Here is an 18,734-nt window from a genome sequence, read left to right as displayed (position 1 = left end):
TGTGTGTGTGTGTGTGTGTGTGTGTGTGTGTGTGTGTGTGTGTGTGTTCGTGTGTGTGTGTTCTTTTTATTTTTTTTTTTTGCGGTACGCGGGACAGGCTCCGGACGCACAGGCTCAGCGGCCATGGCTCACGGGCCCAGCTGCTCCGCGGCATGTGGGATCCTCCCGGACCGGGGCATGAACCCGTGTCCCCTGCATCGGCAGGTGGACTCTCAACCACTGCGCCACCAGGGATGCCCATTGTATATATTTTTTACTGCAACCGACAGTAAGAATTAAATTTCCGTCACTATCCAGTACTCACATGCCATAGAAGCAAATGTCACGTGAAAAACACCCCCAGGCCATGTTCTATTTCCTATTCTATTTCATCTTATTTCATTCATAATATATTTAATTTTTCAAAGTGCTGGTCATGACCCACGAAACCAGTTTTCATTATAAAGAAACACACTGCCCTAGGGAACTCCCTCGCGGTCCAGTGGTTAGGACTCTGCGCTTTCACTGCAGTGGCCCAGGTTCAGTCCCTGGTGGGGGAACTAAGATCCCACAAGCTGTGCAACACAGCCGAAAAAAAGAAAGAACTCACTGCCCTAAAGCACCTCAAAACTGCTGGGGCCCAGTCCACGAGTGCTGGTGAGACCACGCCAGCCACACGGAGGAAGCAGGCTCTGGGGGCCTCAAGTGAGGGGGGACCAGCACGTGGCACCCGCCCAGGGAGGTCTTACTCTGTGTGACCCCCGCCTGCTCGAGCTTCTTCGAGACGGAATCCGGCTCCATTCCTTTACAACCCAGGGACAATGGGAAAACCCCTACAGGCCTCTGCCCACCTCCTGCCTTTGCTGGGGTCACCCCTCCCTGTCTGCCCAGGCTCGGGATCACCCTCCTCCGGGCGGGTGTCAGCTCCCCTCTCTCCCCGGACTAAGCCCCAACGTTCCTCCCTCCCGGGTTCCAGGGCACCCGCCGCCCATGAACACAGCTTGGCATTCCCCACTGGGCTGCCCCCTCCCCTGCATCCCAGCGGCACACAGAAGGCACTCAGTACGTGGGGAATGGAGGGGTCACTACTCACGCCACTCCGAAGTCCAGGGCGTACAGCAGGAGGGCACTCATGCCCACGCTGAGGATGTTCGCTGCAATGCCGGTAACCACTTGAGGCAGGATGATGCCCTAAGAGCCCCAGGCACACAGGGAAACATGAGCACTTTCAACAGCCTGTCAGCTGGGTGGTGCGAGCGAGCAGGAAACATATACATCGGCCTCTGCTGCCCGGTTCCCAGCACAGAGCTCCTAAAACCCTTGCCATTCCCTCAGTGCTAAGAGCACCAGGGGCATCTCTTATTCTAATATCTGGTCTTTGACCCCACCTCTGACACGGAGCTCCTGAAAGCCTTATGAATTCCTTAGTTATAAGAGTACCAAGAGTATCTTTTGTTCTAATGAGGCGACCCAGGATGGGCTCCGGGATGGGGGCCGGTCACCATGATTTTCAGGCTCCCCACCCCCACTCTCGAGAGGGGGGACGGGCTGGAAATGGAGCTAATGAACGAGCACGCCCTTGTGAGGACACCTCCATAAAGTCCCAACAGCACGGGCTTCAGGGAGCTTCCAGGCGGGGGAACACGGGCATAAGCCCCTCCCCATACCCTGCCCCACGCACCTCTTCCACCCGGATGCCCACCTGGATCCTTTATCATGTCATTTTATAATAAACCGGTGAACAGCAAGAGAACAGTGTTCCCGAGTTCTGTGAGGAGTTCTAGTAAATTAATCGAACCCAAGAGGAGGTCGTGGGAACCTCTGATTTATAGCCAACTGGTCAGCACAGGTGACAACCTGGACTTGCAGTGAGCGTCTGGGGGGGTCAGGGGAGCAGGCACGTGGGACTGAGCCCTTAACCCGTGGGATCTGACGCCATCTCCAGGTACACAGTGTCAGAGTGGAACTGTACGACACCCCGCTGGTGCCCTGGATTGCTTGGTGTGGGATCTGACGCCATCTCCAGGTACACGGTGTCAGAGTGGAACTGTGCGACACCCCGCTGGTGCCCTGGATTGCTTGGTGGGGAAACCACGTCTGACGTCACTTCTGAGCGTGGCAGTCATGTGAGAGTGAAGGGCAAACGCAGGAGGAAGACTGACATGTTCCTGAACGGGTGATGAAACGAATGTTCAGAGTTAAACAGGAGACAATTTTAAATGACCGCGAAGTAACCCAAGACCAACAACAGCAGAGGTCGGGACCACGGGGCGTCGCCCCCACTGGTGCCGCCTGAGCCAGACCAGCCCGGTGGGTACTGCCTCTGCGTGACGACAGCGGCAGAGGCCACAGCATCCCAGCGAGAAAAGAGAGGGGACACCCACGCCAAGAGCCAGCCGGGTCCCGGCGTGAGGTCTATAAGGAAAGACCACCTGCGAGGCGCCAGGACCGAGGCTGGGGGCACACGAGGTCACCTCATCCAGGGTACCCAGCGATGCCCGTGGCGGAGCAGGGGTACCGTGAACGCCCATCCCTTTATTCTTACTTTACTCACTTCGTTTGTATCTGCTGCCCACGCAACACTAGTACTTTCTTTAAGTAAGACTTCTGCATTTTCCCCTGCATTTAAACGGCTGACCACTGTCAAAGTGCAATGGCTTCGTAGACAATCGGTGACACGCAGGCAATGGAGGCTCAGTTCGGTGGGCTGGAGCGCCTCTCAACTCTGCCCGCACCCACCCTGCCCTGTGCTGCACGAGGCCCCGGGGGGCCCTGCACACGGCTGCGGTGGTGGCCGTGGGACACTGGGTCCTCCTCCCCTAAAACAGGCGCCAGAGTCAGTCTGAGGCCGGTGCAAAGCCAGAAACCACGTGGCCTAGAGGATGTGACGGGGCCGGGCATCTCTCTAGGGTGGGGCACATCCATCCACAAGACTCCACCCAGACAGAGCTTGGGTAGAACCTCGGAAAAAATTGTCCATTACTTTTATGGAAAATTCCCTAAGATATTTACCCGGGGGTTGGGGTGGGTGGGCGGCGGCCCGGTTGGCAGCGTGGCACTCTGGCCAGTCCCGCGGGGCCAGGAAGCAGGCTGTGGACACGCAGGTGGTGACAGCGCTCAGCCTGGAGCTTGGACCAGAGCCCACTACCCTGGGGACCTCAGCGCAACAAGGCCTCTGCTGGAGCCTCAGCGTTCTCACTCGAGTGCATCTCTGTCTAAGCACAGTCAGGGTCGGGGCACAGAGCAAGGAAGGGGGCGTTAAGGATGGGCAAGGTGGACGCGCGACGGTGGGGCTGCAGGTGCACCCCGGATGGAGAAGGTGCAGCCCGGTGGGGTACAGGTCCCAGGTGGCCCCCACTTCGAGGAGCCACACGTTTGGTTCGGTCTGGCTCCCGAGTCTCACTGAGCCTGGGGGAAGGGGCAGTGTGAGCTGGGACGGCCCAGGGTCCAGAGCCTCGGACCCTCAGCCCATTCCACCTTGCAGCCCGCCTTCCACCGTAACCCTCAGGCCTAGCCCAGCACTGGGCTGTCGTGTTGGAAAGAGAAATACTCGAAGCAGATCCTTAAGGCAGGATAGTTTGTAGAAAAAGATCTAGCGAATGCCAACTCAGAACCTACCCTCTTCAGCCCTAACTCCCCTCCTCTGTGAAGCTGGGTAAAATAATTACTTTCTTGCAAGACTGCGAGAAATGACTCTCAGCGCGCTGTTGGGCGTGTCTGCCTAAAACCCAAACTGGGGAAAGCTAGGGAAAAGCCCGCCCCAGAAATACAGACTTTTAAATATTGAAAACTTTAGATCAGACTTTGGAGCCAGGCTGAGTTCAAATCCCAGCTCCTTGGCTTACAATCTGTATGACCTTGGGCAAGTCACCTCATCTACATACCTTAGTTTTCTTATCTAAAAATGGAAAGGCTAGAGCCTACTCACATTGTTATTAGAATTAAGTTAATGTATTTATAAGGCGTTTAGAACAGTATCTAGCACAGAGTAAAATTATTGTTAATAAATAAATAAAACAGAAATACCACGTCGAGTTAGGGAAAAAAATATTGACTACACATTTCCAGTATTATGGAGTAAAACTATTAAAGAATCTGTACCTGACTTTGTAAATATTTTGCCTGCAGCTGGAACAGGAATGTGGCCTGTAAGATAAAATAGAAAAACAGCTCTTGTTGATTAAAAGAAAGTCTCATTCCCACAGTTTACGTCGGTTCTGGTTTTTAGTAAGATATTTATCTTGTTATGTGACCTCAAATTCAGAGACTCAGACCCACACTAACCAAATGCTAGGATAATCAAATCCTACCTATTTGGATTTTCCCAGCGGACTCCGTGAGGACAAAAGCGAATTCTAACCAGCTCGCGAGAAGCCACTCGCTGCCTTGACGTCTGAATGGCTCCGAGGGTGACAGCTGGCGGTCCTTCCCCAAATCCAGGCGGAGCCCAGGAAGCATCCTGATTAATCTGGAATCAAAAGTAACCCTAACCTAGAGACCGTCATGCAGAGTGAAGTCAGTCAGAAGGAGAAAAACAAATACCGTACATTAATGCATACATGTGGAATCTAGAAAAATGGTACAGATGATCTTATTTGCAAAACAGAAATAGAGACACAGACGTAGAGAACAAACATATGGACACCAAGAGGGGAAAGTGGAGGACGGGGTGGGATGAATTGGGAAGTTGGGATTGTCATCTATACACTGTTGATATAAAATAGTGTATGAAATAGATAACTAATGAGAACCTACTGTATAGCTCAGGGAACTCTGCTCAACTCAATGCTTTTTGGTGACCTAAACGGGAAGGAAATCCAGACAAGAGGGGACATGTGTATACATATGGCTGATTCGCTTTGCTATACAGTAGAAACTAACACAACATTGTAAAGCAACTATACCCCAATAAAAATTAATTTTAAAAAAAAGTAACCCTAGAATAAGGAAGGAAATGTCTTCCCCTTATCAGTGTTTATATTTAATTTAAGCTCTTGGACATCAAAGTGGCACAAGCTCTGAGGATCAGTGGGGTGGGGACGACAGGTCCAAGAAATTTTCAACTCTTGCATGAATAGCACGTTGATAAAATAAACAAACAAAAGGAGGGGAGGCCCGCGTTCACGAGCTGCTTCGTGTACCGAAACGCAAGGATGTTCTCGACACTTACCGGAAGAGAAGGGATTAAAATCATCACATAGATCTGGGCTATCCTAAAACAGACAACAAAAGAGCCTCCAGTTAATATGAAAACAATTGCTGGTCATGCTGTCTTCAAGCTGAATCCACAGAGTATGTTCTAAAAATTAAAACTAAAAATAATTTATATGGGAGAAAGTTAATAACACTTGTAAGTGACTGTTTCTTTGCAACGTAAGTCGACATCACATCAGGCCTGCTAAATGTCTGCTTACTCAGGGGAGCTGGACTTGATGTTTTTCAGGTCATCCTCGGCAGAAAAGCTGGAAGGAACACAGCCAAATGAACTGAAAGTTGGGCAAAATTCGGAAGCCTCTTGCAAGAGCCAGGACTGCAGCTGTACCTCACAAGGAAGCACGACCAACAGTCTCCAAAAAGGACAGCCTGCATCTCCAGAAAGGACAGTCTCCCCCTGCATCCGGCATCCCTGACATCACTGGGGAGCCTGCTAGAACTGAGGGTTAACAATCCCGACTCTAAAAACAAGCGTGAGGCGACCACGTTGCCCTCTTCTACGCGTCAGGGAAAGACACTCTGTGCGTGTGCAAAACGCCAAACGGAGAAACTCCGTGAAGGGCAGGCGGGGGCCATGTCTCCCAGAGGGCAGGGTCCCCGTGCATCTGCATCGGGGGGTCCCCACCGGCCCAGGGCCCCGCAGGCCAGAGTCACAGCTTCCACCTTCCACAGGGTTCAAGTCCAGGTGACTGACCGAAAATGTCAACACAGGCAAGATAACCAACCAGCCACTGACCGTGACCCTGGGCTTGTGACGCTAGAGATCCAGCTGACCTGGAGACCTCGGGGTCTTGCTTCAGGAACAGGAGGAGGCTCTCGGTGTTGAGGAAGAGGGCCCAGCACGGGAAGCAGCACAGCATCAAGATGAGGATGCTTCTCTGAAGGACGATCCCCACACGTTTTAGGTTCTTGGCTCCAAAGGACTTGGGAACACAAATACAGTGATGGAGAATGCAGCGCCTGGGCCACCTGCCCCGCCAACAGACCTCCACCGGAAGTGCCCTGCCCGCCACCAGCAGCCCTGCCGGGTGCTTCCTGCCATCTGCTCCCACCCCAGCCGCTGAGCTGGTTGCCCGGGACGACTGGTCCCCTGCTCCAGGGAACCGGGCAGGAAAGAGCTGAGCTTAAAAGGTGTGAGAAGAACTGGGCACATGCTGGAGCCTTCTGGATTCATTCAGCAGATACTTCTACAACACCTACTACGTGCCAGACAGCCGTGAGGCCTGGGAACTAACTCAGCAGGGAGCAAAGTCCCTGCTCTCATAGAAAAAAAGTCAATCCGGGAAGGGGAAGAGGAAGGAGTGTTGGTGTGGTGGTGAGCACAGCTCTTGACCTGGTGATGGCGGGTGGGGGGGGCGGGGCCTCACCCAGGGGCTGATGGCAAGAGAATGAGCGGGAGCAGCCTGGGGGCGCTGCAGGGCTGGAACAGAGTCAGGGAGGGGAGGGGGGGGGGTCACTGGACAGCTCCAAGCAGAGGAACCCCACGAGCGGCGGAGGGGCAGGTGGGAGGCCAGGGCACAGAGAGCAGGGAGGTGGACAGGCCGCTCCCCAGTGCCCCGGCCCAGGCCTCCTCTCTCTGCAAGTAACGGAATGACTGTCTCTTTCTTCAACCAAAAGCGACCGACTTCAACACACATTAAAAGAGACAATGGGACTAAATTAAACACCCGGTAACGGAAGAATGGAAATACCAGTGACATATTACAGAATATTATGCAAATATTAAATGGGAAAGTATACACTGACTTCATTGAAACAGAACATTCTCCAAACACTGTTGAAGGGGAAGGAAAAAAAACCCCATATGTAAATTCTAGAGTTGTGTGGGTGCATAAATGTACACAGATTGAAATATTTGTAGGATATTCACCAAAAAGTTGATAGAGGTAACTGGGGGATGGGCGGGGGTAAATTTTAGTGATTTTTTCCACTTTTTAAAATACTTTTCTAGATAACCTAAAATTTCTATATGTGTTTGGCCTTTATAATCTTTTTAAAAAGCTATTTAAAATTTGGGAAACAATGTGCCACTATGGAAGTACATTTAATAATACAGAAAGATGTCCATTATATGATAAGTGGGGAAACAAGATACAGCCTTTTTGTTAAAAAGTATATATATATAAATGAAAATGACTGAAATGGTGCAAAAAAAAAAAAAGGAACCCAAAAAACTCTTTTCAAATAAAATTTCATATCCTATATCATGCCAATCCACAGTTAGCTTTGGCCTAAATTACATTAAGTCCTTCAGAGCCGTGTTCAGCTTAGCCTGGAAAAACGATCTCAGGAAACCCTCATGCATTACCTGATGGGAGCCGAGGGCAACAGCTCAGGAGATACTACATTCGCTCAGCACTGCTCCTTCCTTGGCATGTAACCCTGTCCTCATTCTCCCAGGCTTTGGGTTTAAAGGTAGGACTCATCCATCATATACCACCCCGCCCCAGCCATTCATTCATCCATCTGACCATCCACCCACTCATTCATCCACTCATGCATCATATACCCACCCACCCATTCATCCATCCATCATCCATCCACAATCCATCCATCCATCCATCAATCATACACCCAACCCATTCATTCATCTACACACTCATTCATCATACAGCCACTCATCCATCCATCCATCCATCCATCCATCCACCCATCCATCCATCCATCCATCCATCCATCCACCCACCCACCCACCCATCTCTGCCACCTCCTCACCCATTCAACAAATTTCCAAGGTACCTGCTATACAGCAAGCACAATGCTGAACCACAGGGCTTCAGAGACTGAAAGGGACACAGCCTTTCTCCCTAAGGAGCTCAGAGTCTAGAGGGAAAACCACTCTGGTTATAGATCAGGTGGGTGAGATAAGAGCCAGAGCCGGGAGGAAAAGGCCTTGACTGGCATCTGTCCCTGCGCTGGTGATGCCCGTACACCAGCCCAGAGCTCCCAATCCCAGGACAGGCATAAGGATGGAGAGAAACGAGCAGAGTCAAGAAACACTACGAGTCCAAGTCAAGAGCCGTCAACAGTTCTGCTAACGTGTGGAGATGGGGGAGGAAGCAGACGGCTTCTGGCTTGAGTGGTGGGTGGTGTATTCCTGAGAGAGGGAACTCTACAGGGGAACACTGGTGAGCTTAATCCTGGATGAGCTGGGTCTGAGGACAGAATGGAGCCTGGCCCTCTGGGAAGAGATGTGGGCAGGAGATGGCGACGTGAGTCTTCACCACCACCGCTGGCGGCGGGGGAGAGAGCAGCCGGGGGAGGATGTACCACAGTGGGAGGTAGGTGCAAGCAGGGGGCTCCAAGGGGCAGAAAGAAGAAGAACAGACAGCACAGACTGAGAAGGAGCCACCGGAGAGGTGGCTGGACCATTGGCAGGATCCGCAACCGTGGCAACCAGGGAGTGGTGGAGAGTGGCGGTGGCTGCGCAGGTTAAGGACCAGGATCGGGCGGGGGGGCCACGCAGGAACGGAATCAGTGATGGGTGTCGAGTCCAGGGCGGTGTCCAGACAGGGACCACAAGGGACACCTTCAAGCAGTTTGGTTTGAAGGAGAGGAGAGACAGAGGGGCAGTGGATGAAGGAGGACGGTTTTAGGGTGGGAGGGATCAGACAGGACGGAAAAAGGAAAACAGCCCTGAGTAGATGGACCAGAGGACAGGGTTAGTAAAGCCAGCTCCGCTCCATTTACAGCCATCAGCAGCGGGGTAGCCGACAAACAAAAGGCCGCAAAACCACAGCCTGACCTCAGTCCCCTAGATTGGTTCTACGACGAAAGATCACTGACAAAGAAAGGTCTGTGGGGCAGGGTGGTCCTCACCTGAGACATGAGTGTGTCACAAGTGGAGGCCAAGCCAGTTCCAATGGAAATCCCGGCGACATTCACAACCTGCAAGGAACAGCAGACCAGGTGTGGCAAGTGTCCGGGGACCAGGCGGGAGCAGCTGGTGATCTGTGTCTCAGATCACATGGTGTCCACATCTGTCCTTGTCGACTGTCACACAGAACGTACAGTCTAACTAAAGGATCACAGTCACCTGCATCGACCAGGGGAGCCAACAACCTAGTTTCTCCTAAACCCACAGCGCATTACAACTTCTGTATTTAATAAAAGTAACGTTGTGGTTAACACCTGAAGGTGATACCCCTGATCTACGGTGTGCATTTAATGATAACAACAGCAAACCTGGACTGAGCATGTGCTACGTGCAGGGTCGTCCCAAGCCCGTCACACACACAACGCTGCGATCACCACTCCCGTTTTATGCGTCATCTGAGTCACAGCAAGTTACATCACTCAGATGGCGACCTGAAGCTGGGCAGCCTGGCCGCAGGCTCTGGTCCTCCAGTGAGGAACGGCACAACTTTTGTGTCAGCCTCTCGCCCAGACCCCACCCAATGCCCCCGACAACCAGGGGCACAAGCGGTAACCTGCAGGTAAGGGTCAGAGCCCAGCAGAGTTGGGTGGGGGGAGCTGAAGACCCTCGTTTCCATCCTGGGCTCACATTTAGCAGTGATGGCAGCCCCAGGATGACCTTCTCGGCTGAGCCCCCAGGAGTGGGTGACAGGCCACCCTCGGAGCAGGAGGGGACATCCACCCCAAGATGCTCTCTGCTGAGTCCGCCCAGGACAGCGTCAGGGCAAAAGCCCCAGAACACCTGGGCTTTCCAGGAAGAGAGAAAGATGAAGCATGCCAATTTCTCAAGAGTTTTGTATTGAAAAACAATGTCACACGTGAGCCTTTTTTGGGTAAATGAATGCACTTTGGTGTCATTCTTCCTCTACAACTTCAAGTCCATCTGGGTCAAGTTACTATTCAGAGACGGCTTTGGTTAAAGTCAACGAGCTTTTACCAACCCAGCCCTGAAGTCACACTTTCCCCTCCCAGCAGCCAGTGTGATAAAAGGTGCACAGGAACTGCTACTGTATCTCTCAGAGCACGTTATCTGGGACACGGGTTTCCACATCAGGGTGTCCACTTTATGAAACTCTGCAAGAGAAACTCCCTACGACTCAGCATCGAGAAAAGCTGCTCTTCCCTGAGAGATGGCTCAGGGACCCTTGGGGGAACCACATAGGTGGGGAGTTCAGAGCAGATGTGCGGCCCCTCAGATGCCAGTCTCCACCACCCCACCTTGCGTCGTCTTCCATCTGTGTGTCTTGGACCCAACTCTATCTGCCTTGAAAGTATTTTTATAAACCAACTCAAATGCTTTGTGGAACAAGGTGGGTATATAGAAATGTTCTTTTCTTTTAAAACCAAACACTTTGGGCTTCCCTGGTGGCGCAGTGGTTGAGAGTCCGCCTGCCGATGCAGGGAACGCAGGTTCGTGCCCCAGTCCGGGAAGATCCCACATGCCGCGGAGCGGCTGGGCCCGTGAGCCATGGCCGCTGAGCCTGCGCGTCCGGAGCCTGTGCTCCGCAACAGGAGAGACCACAACAGTGAGAGGCCCGCGTACCGCAAAAAAATAGAGTTTTCTTGAAATGAGTCTACTGTCTCCCTAGCAATTTGTTACAATTTAACAGCCGATTAAAAGCAAAAGTCTGGCCACCCACTGCCCGAGAAGACAGGCACAGACCCCCTTATCTAAGACCTTATCCACAGAAATGCCCGACTTTGGAACATACCCACCTTCCCACATGCCCTCTTCAAGCCTGTCTGTATAATTTTAGGTTTGTATCTACTGTATTATTTTTTTTCTTGTTAGTCACACACCAAATCTTTGTTTTTATTGAAATACAGTTGATTTACAATGTTGTGTTGGTTTCAGGCGTACAGCAAAGTGATTCCGTTTTATATATGTGTATGTGTATCTATTCTCTTTCAGATTCTTTTCCATTATGGTTTATCACAGGGTATTGAGTATAGTCCGCTGTGCTGTACCGTAGGACCTCGCTAGGTGTATTCCTATTTTATTTTTACTTCAAAAACTAGGAACTTTTCCGTTACCCTCTTATCATTGAGTGCTTTAGGGGAAAAACAGAAAGAGGGAAAGAATCACCAAAAAACACATAAAATCTGAATCCCCCTCCCAAGATAGGTTTCAAAATAGTTTTGGTGAAATAAATGAAAAAACAGGCACCGTGGGATTCTACAGGCATACACAATCATCATGCTTTAAACCCTCGCCATGTTACAGATGGGAAAACATAAAGGCACAGAGCTGAGAAGAAAAACATACATTCAGGGGACACCTGGGTGAGAGTTGGCTGCTCGGGTCTCCGAAGTTACGCATTTCTGAGACGTCTGCTGGGGCCGCATCTCTGCTGGTACCAGGCTCAGCAGAAGTTAACAGGAGCCGGCCGATCACAAGAAAGCAGGCAGAGACCAGCACAGCCCGGAGCGGGGGGACTCTGGGCTGCCTGCGAGTCCTCAGGGACAGTTTTGTGCAGGTGACCCTGCCCTGTCTAGGCAGACACACCCGGACCTCGCAAGCAGGTAACAGAAAGCAGTGGGCACCGCAAGCAGGGGGCTGAGATGCCCGGAGGTCAGAAGCCGGGAGGGGTGCGACTCTGGCTGCATAATGGGGTGAAGGATGCATTCAGGGCGGGAGGAGGGGAGGCCCTGCGGCTGGCAGGAGGGATGAAAGCCGAGCTGGGAGAGTGCAGTAGCAGGAAACAGAAAAAAAGTGAGTTTAAGAAATGTGGGAAATTAAGGCAGCAGGGCTTGCTGACTGGTGCAGACAGCGGGCCGTGTGTAGGGTGCTCCCAGGGCAGGGTGGTCACCCACAAACAGAGGAGGAGGGGGAACAGAAGAAGCAGCACAACTACCAGAAGGGGAACCAGGGAGGACTGGCAGGTGCGGAGAGTTCCCAGGAGGGAGGTGGGGGAAGGCGGCCAGGTGAGGGCAAGTTCTCTGGAGATTGGGGGCGGTGGCGGGGGGGGGGGGTCACTGGCAACTTTCGGAAGAGTAGGTTAAGTGGAACAGTGGGGAAACAGGCCAGTTTGCAATGGGGAGAAAAGGAAAATGAAGACGCAGTGTAGACTTTCTGGCAAAGAGTGTTAAGTGGATAGAGGCCAGAGAGGGGGCTGCACGAGGAGAGACTTGGGTACTTTATCATAATTCAGTAGCACTAGTGAAAGGGAAGGGGCCGGAGGAGAAAGGATGGTTCTGAGCCCAGGTAGAAGGCTAATCTCAAAGAAAAAAGTGATGAGAGACTTCCCTGGTGGCACAGTGGTTAAGAATCCGCCTGCCAATGCAGGGGGCACTGAATCGAGCCCTGGTCCGGGAAGATCCCACATGCCGCACAGCAGCTAAGCCCATGAGCCACAACTACTGAGCCCGCGCGCCTAGAGCCGGTGCTCCGCAACAAGCCACCATAATGAGAAGCCCGCGCACCTCCGCGCGCAGCAACAAAGACCCAATCAGTGCAGCCAAATATAAATTAAAAAATAAATAAATTTTTTAAAAAAGAGAGAGGGAGAAGAGTGATGGGGATCCAGGTGGCAGGGCTGAAGGAAGAGCAGGGGGAATCAGGCACTGACTGGCCCTGGATTCTGAGAGGGGACCAAGCGGGGGCTGCAGAGCGAGCGAGGACGGAGGGATCCCAGCATGGGAAACCCCCATGAGGGCAAAGGACAGGCAGCAAGGGTGTGCGGACTTGACAGGGCTCCAGGGATAAAGGGTGGTGAGCGCAAGTGTAAAGTTTAAAGTTTCTGCTGTGGGTGCACACGGAGGGCTGGAAATGTGCAGGGTGTGGAGCCCGATGTGCGTTCGGTGGTCCTGGAAGCCAGCGAGATGGAGGGAGGTGGACCCACACACCCAAGGAGACAAGCCCTCAGGTCCTGAGGTTGTCAGTGAACACAGAAGAGGCCACGTACAGATCATCAACAAGGAAAAGTACAGGATGGTGTACCAGATAGGTTGTCCAAAACTGGGTGCTGGGAAAGGAGAGTCTGCATGCAAAAGAATGAAGCTGGACCCCTATCTCACACCATACACAAAATCAACTCAAAATGGGTGAAAGACTTGAACATAGAGACCTGAAACCATAAAACTCCTGGAAGAAGACTTAGGCGGTAAGCTCCTTTAACAAGTTTTGGGCATGATTTTTTGGATCTGACACCAAAATCAGAGGCAAGAAAAGCAAAAGTAAATGGGACTACATGAAACTGAAAAGCTTCTGCACAGCAAAGGAAACCATCAACAAAATGAAAAGGCAACCTACCAAATGGGTTCACCCAATTATAGACCTGTAACTAAAATGTATGATTCCATATACCAAGGTGGTCTCAACCATAAGGAGAACTTCTGTGGCCCCGCCATGATCTTAGCGCTCTACCCACCTGGGTGGGAACAGGAGGGGCATTTTCTGAGACTGGGAAAGACCCTCTGCCACAACCAGCAGAAGCTTTTCACCTTCTTTGAAAGCATGGATGAAATGCAGGAGAGAGGCAGCTTTCCACTACATCACCGACAAAAATGCAGGGACTTCAAAGGGGGTGTAATTTCAATCCATGGTGGCATGGAGACACTTTATTACAAGGCTGAAACAGCACCACCTTAATGAGCTGTGTAATTCAAACTAACAGCAGTCAACCTAGTTCTAGATATGTTATCTGGTTTAACTTCATAATAGAAAAAAAAAAATGCAGTTCTTTTGGTTCTACCAGCAGAGTTCGCCTCATTGCTACGAATTCTTTGCAATACCTGGTCCCCAGACCAATTAGAGTCAGTGGGATGGTTTGAGAGTACCGAGAACACCTTTTCTAAGTAGTTGACACAGTCTCCTTCCAAATCTAACGATAGGGTGGAACCCCCGGGTCAAGCTCGGACCGTGTGAAGGTGCAGGTGTCAGACATCACACAATTCACATTCCAGGCTTTTCCAAGTCGTCAGCCGCCCCCCCCCCCGCAAAAGAAGAATGTAAAAACCTACCGAGACAGCAAGCGTAACCGCATCCAACTCGACCTTGCCCAGGTGTCCGCAGAATACGGAGCTGACGAGGCTGATGAGAAAGATCAGCAGCTGCGCGAGGAACTGGGGGAGGAAAGCGGAGGCCAACGCGTTACACCGACCCTCCCGCCCGAGACGGCGCGGGACGGCGCTGGTCCACCGGCCGGACCGAGGGGGACGGGGTGACCGCGGGGAGAGGGACCACGGGATGAGGGACCGCGGGGAGAGGGACCACGGGGGACCGGGGGGACCGCGGAGAGAGGGACCGCGGGGAGGGCGGCGCGGGGCCGCGCACTCACCACTGGGCCCGCGAGCGCCGCCAGCTCCGCCGTCTCGCGCCCCGCAGAGGACGCAGGCATTCGCGCCAGCCGGGGGTCCCGGGCCGCTGGGCGCCGTCGCGGGCGGACGAGGGGCTCTCGGCGGCGGGCGGCGCAGGGGCGAGGGGGCTCTCCATGCCGTGGCGGGAGGGGTCGGCGGCGGACGCGCCAGCTCCGGGAGTGCGCGGGAGGCGGCGGGGGCGGTGAGCCTGATAGGGTGGGGGCTGGGTGGGCGGGGCGGCGGGCGGTGGCGGGATTGGGGGTGGGGAGGCCCCGCCCCGCCCCGCCCGCCCCGCCCGCCCCCTACCGCCGCCGACCCGGCTCCCGCCTTCCGTGGCCCACGGGACTCGGGGGAGGGACGGCCTTGGTCGGGGGGCGCGGAAGGCGCAGGTGGGAACAGTGAAGGGGGCGCCGAGTTAGCCTTCGCTGGTTTCCGGGTGATGTCTCCCCCCAGGCTGGGTCAAAGAATTTACTCCCCGGGGGGTTGCGCTCCCTGCCGCCCGCAATTTGCAGCGGGTAGGACAAGCCCCCGTGCCCGGTGGAGAGGGAACGAAAAGCCGGGACTGGGGCTTTGCTGGGGCCCCACCGCGAGGGCCACCTTGGGTGCAGCCTTCGTCTTGGTCCCTGGAAGGTGACCCTCCACTTAACTGACCCAAGAGGAACGAAGCGCTGAGGGTGGAGATGCCTTAGGGAGTACCTCCACCCACCCACCCCCGCCGAAATCTGCCCTGGGGTGTTTTTCACTCAGAGGAGCTGCCTTTTCTCATTTTTTCCATTATCTGTTCGGCACGCCTAGCAGTTTGTATCCACCCCAGAACGCAGCGTACTTAGTAGGTAGGAAGGTTTGCTAAGCGAACAGCGTGGAGCTAGCCCGGCAAGGCGGCATGCAAGAATGACCCCTTAATCCAAGGCCGCTGTTGACTCGCCCTCCCACCCGCCAAGATGAGTTAGCAGTGATTGGATTTTCACAGCTCCAAAGACTTTCCCAATAATTGCCAAGGCCAAGGAGAAGAGCGCATTCATTAAGACCTCATCTTTTTGAGGGGTCGGCGGACAAAAACCTTCTGGATATACCGCGTCTCTGCCACTAAAAGCCTGCAGCTTTTTTAAGACGAGGACAGGCCCAAACAAGACGAATAGGGCCTGCCCAGGACCCCATCCTCCCCTCTCCTAGAACACTCTTCATTTTTGCTGCCTTCCAACTTTATCAACCCTTCCTTCTATCAAAATAAGAAAGGGTCTGATTTTTCCCTCCAGTTTGCCTGGGTTAGCTCTTCGAAGCCTGTATTTCTCTCCGTGGGATGCCCACCACTCAAAAACAAAGCGCTGGTCCTTCATTCCTCCCTGCGCCTGCCAGCATGTCAATCCAAACCCGTGTTAAGACAGGCCCTTGACAGGAAGCATGCTAATTGATGCCCCCTGACTCCTTTCTTCTTGGTAATCTGTCTTCTCCCCTTTTAAGTTCCTTAAGTATGTCTACTACCCTTGGTACCAAATGAATATTAACAAATGTTAATTATTATTCCCGCTGAATAATAATCTAAGGGAAGATATATTGTAAAATGTATTTTAAATAATTCACATAGTGGGCTTCCCTGGTGGCGCAGTGGTTGAGAGTCCGCCTGCCGATGCAGGGAACGTGGGTTCGTGCCCCGGTCCGGGAGGATCCCACATGCCGCGGAGCAGCTGGGCCCGTGAGCCATGGCCGCTGAGCCTGCGCGTCCGGAGCCTGTGCTCCGCAAAGGGAGAGGCCACAACAGTGAGAGGCCCGCGTACCGCAAAAAAAAAAAAAAAAAATTCACATAGTAAGAATCCTTAAGTCCTTGGTATATGGGTTTGTCTAAAACAAAAAACAGTAAGCAGAAGAAATATACAAAGCCATACATCGATGCATCCGTACACAGGTCTTCGGTTGACGTGGTGGATGTAATCTTCCAGATGTTGTTTTGGACTAAAACGTACTTTTTACCTTCCTTCCTTTTCTTCATCAGAAAATATATCTTGGAACTCTCAGTTCTTGACCTCCATGGGCACAGCTGAATAACGTTAACTGAAAACGAACTGCCACCTTTAGGCCAATGAATTTTTTTTTTTTTTTTTTTTTAGGCCAATGAATTTTTGTTGGTAAGGTCAGAAGCATCCCTTGGCCTACTCTCTCTCCGCCCCCCCTCCCTCTCCCTCTCCCTCTCCCTCTCCCTCTCCCTCTCCCTCTCTCTCTGTCTCGCCACATCACTGAATTCTGACATAGACTCTCACTAAAATCCCCACCAGCAAGATGACAATGACCCCAAAGAGCAGAAGCCCTCACCGCAGCACCAGCTGTCTCCCAAACAATTTCCACGCGGCCCTTGGATGAACCTCAAGACACTCTTCCTGGCGTGTCTGCTGATCCGACTGAGTCTCCTCTTTTTTTTCAACATCTCTTATCCACATTCCTCCATGGTTTCCAGGGCCTGCTGGAGATGAAAAGGAACTCAGTGCCTTAAAAGGGTGTTTTTCTTCTGTATAAAAGGAGATGCACGTATGCACTACTACCTGGGAGAATGGTAATTCAAGAAGCAGTTGCTACCGTGGAGATGAAAGGAAATCCTATGTCAGGTGCTGTCCACTCACCCACAGACACGGACTGGATCCCGCTGCGGTCAGCTGGGGTCCTCAGGGGCTCTGCCCCACCAAGTAACGCAACAAAGAAGGTAGCTCTTTAGGTTAAGAGGCTTCGGGGAAATGTTCAAGGGGCCAGCAGTCATCGAATTAGCATCCCAGAAAGAGAATAAGGCCAGTGGAGGAGAAAGATGACCTAAGAGATGATTCAAGGCCGTTCACAGCACTGGGGACAGATGCGAGTCTTCCCATCAGAGGGCCTGCTAAGTACCAGGCAGGATAGTGACCCAGACCTAGATTTAGTCTCAGCATGCCTCAGAAGAGTAACAATAAGGAAAATACCCTAAATGCTTGCAGCAGTACTGAACTGATCACCTGCAGCTTTTAATGATCTGTAGCAGTGTGTCCATGTCTGCAATTAAAGCAAACAAACTTCCGGCGCTTCCCTGGTGGCGCAGTGGTTGGGAATCCGCCTGCCAATACAAAGGACACAGGTTCGAGCCCTAGCCCAGGAAAATCCCACGTGGCGGCGGAGCAACTAAGGCCGTGCGCCACAACCACTGAGCCTGCGCTCTAGAGCTCGCGTGCCACAACTACTGAGCCCGCATGCCACACTACTGAAGCCCATGCGCCTAGAGCCCGTGCTCCGCGACAAGAGAAGCCACCACAATGAGATGCCCACGCACCGCAACGAAGAGTAGCCCCCACTTGCTGCAACTAGAGAAAGCCCACCACGCACAGCAACAAAGACCCAACGCAGCCAAAAATTAAAAATAAAATAAAAAGCAAACAGACTTCAGCTGTTTACCTTGAAATTGGGTGTTCCTTATCATTTGTTTCTGAGACATTATTGCCCTATTTAAGTGGGAGCTCAGCACAGCAAATCTAGTTGTGAACACCTAGACAGGCCCGCCCCAAGACCAGGGGCAGCTGTGTCATACCTGGGCGAAGTGGGTCCTGGGAGAAAGCAGCAGTCCTGTCCTGGGCCGCATTTCGTTTCAAACTGGCATGTACCTGAGCCTAGAAAACGAGACAAAGTCAATCCACAGGCTTCACCACAGTGCTCATCAAACACTTGCTTCATTCCCCAGTGGAGCCATTTTCTTTAACTGACGTGTAACATGGGAGCCTCTCTAGTTAACAAGTACAGGATCATCTTTTGTAACGGTTGACGTGGGGTCAGTGGGTGGGGAAGGTTGGATGGAAAAAAGATGAGGGCAGGTCGGGGACCGGACCCTGTAGAATTCTCCCTTCGTCGTCCTTCACCTCTTTTCTCCATCACCTATCTAACACCCTACGCTGACCCTAGGAAGTTTACAGACAAAGATGCCCACAGGTATCTTAATGAAACACTGGGAGATCATAAAAACAGGATAAATATCAGGATAAATCTGATGGCATTCCACCTTTCTCTCCAGGTCTAAAGCTTGTCCTGAAATTGGCTTTTCAGGAACAGAGACGGAAGTTTAGCATAGGACCCAGGGGAGAAAAGAGCCCCCTGTTTTTCTACCTGATGAATAAACAAAGGGGAATAAAGCCAGGCTCACCAGCCCTTCACATCTGAATTAAGTCCAGTTAAAAACAATGACATAGGGCTTCCCTGGTGGCGCAGTGGTTGAAAGTCCACCTGCCGATGCAGGGGACACGGGTTCCTGCCCCGGTCCGGGAAGATCCCACATGCCGCGGAGCGACTGGGCCCGTGAGCCATGGCCGCTGAGCCTGCGCGTC

General features: G+C 52.6%; 2 protein-coding genes across 2 annotated transcripts in view; both read right to left on the bottom strand.

Moving 5' to 3' along the window:
• Positions 1–14,542, bottom strand: part of LOC114889045 (multidrug and toxin extrusion protein 2-like) — a 54,589-nt gene extending 40,047 nt beyond the window's left edge. The window contains 8 exon segments of the mRNA XM_029211833.1: positions 1,073–1,170; positions 4,081–4,125; positions 5,150–5,192; positions 5,968–6,116; positions 9,013–9,081; positions 14,071–14,172; positions 14,388–14,431; positions 14,434–14,542. Coding sequence (XP_029067666.1) covers positions 1,073–1,170; positions 4,081–4,125; positions 5,150–5,192; positions 5,968–6,116; positions 9,013–9,081; positions 14,071–14,172; positions 14,388–14,431; positions 14,434–14,542 — 659 coding nt within the window.
• Positions 14,543–16,634: 2,092 nt separating this feature from the next.
• The window catches only part of LOC114889544 (multidrug and toxin extrusion protein 1-like), a 4,881-nt gene continuing 2,781 nt past the window's right edge, over positions 16,635–18,734 (bottom strand). Inside the window, 2 exon segments of the mRNA XM_029212897.1 lie at positions 16,635–16,970; positions 17,928–18,026. Coding sequence (XP_029068730.1) covers positions 16,635–16,970; positions 17,928–18,026 — 435 coding nt within the window.

Source organism: Monodon monoceros, unplaced genomic scaffold (assembly GCF_005190385.1).
Source record: "Monodon monoceros isolate NGI ecotype Baffin Bay Population unplaced genomic scaffold, NGI_Narwhal_1 Super_Scaffold_9, whole genome shotgun sequence".
NCBI classification, from domain to species: domain Eukaryota; kingdom Metazoa; phylum Chordata; class Mammalia; order Artiodactyla; family Monodontidae; genus Monodon; species Monodon monoceros.
The sequence above is the reverse complement of the archived record's forward strand: the minus strand, read 5'-3'. Positions and strand labels throughout refer to the sequence as shown.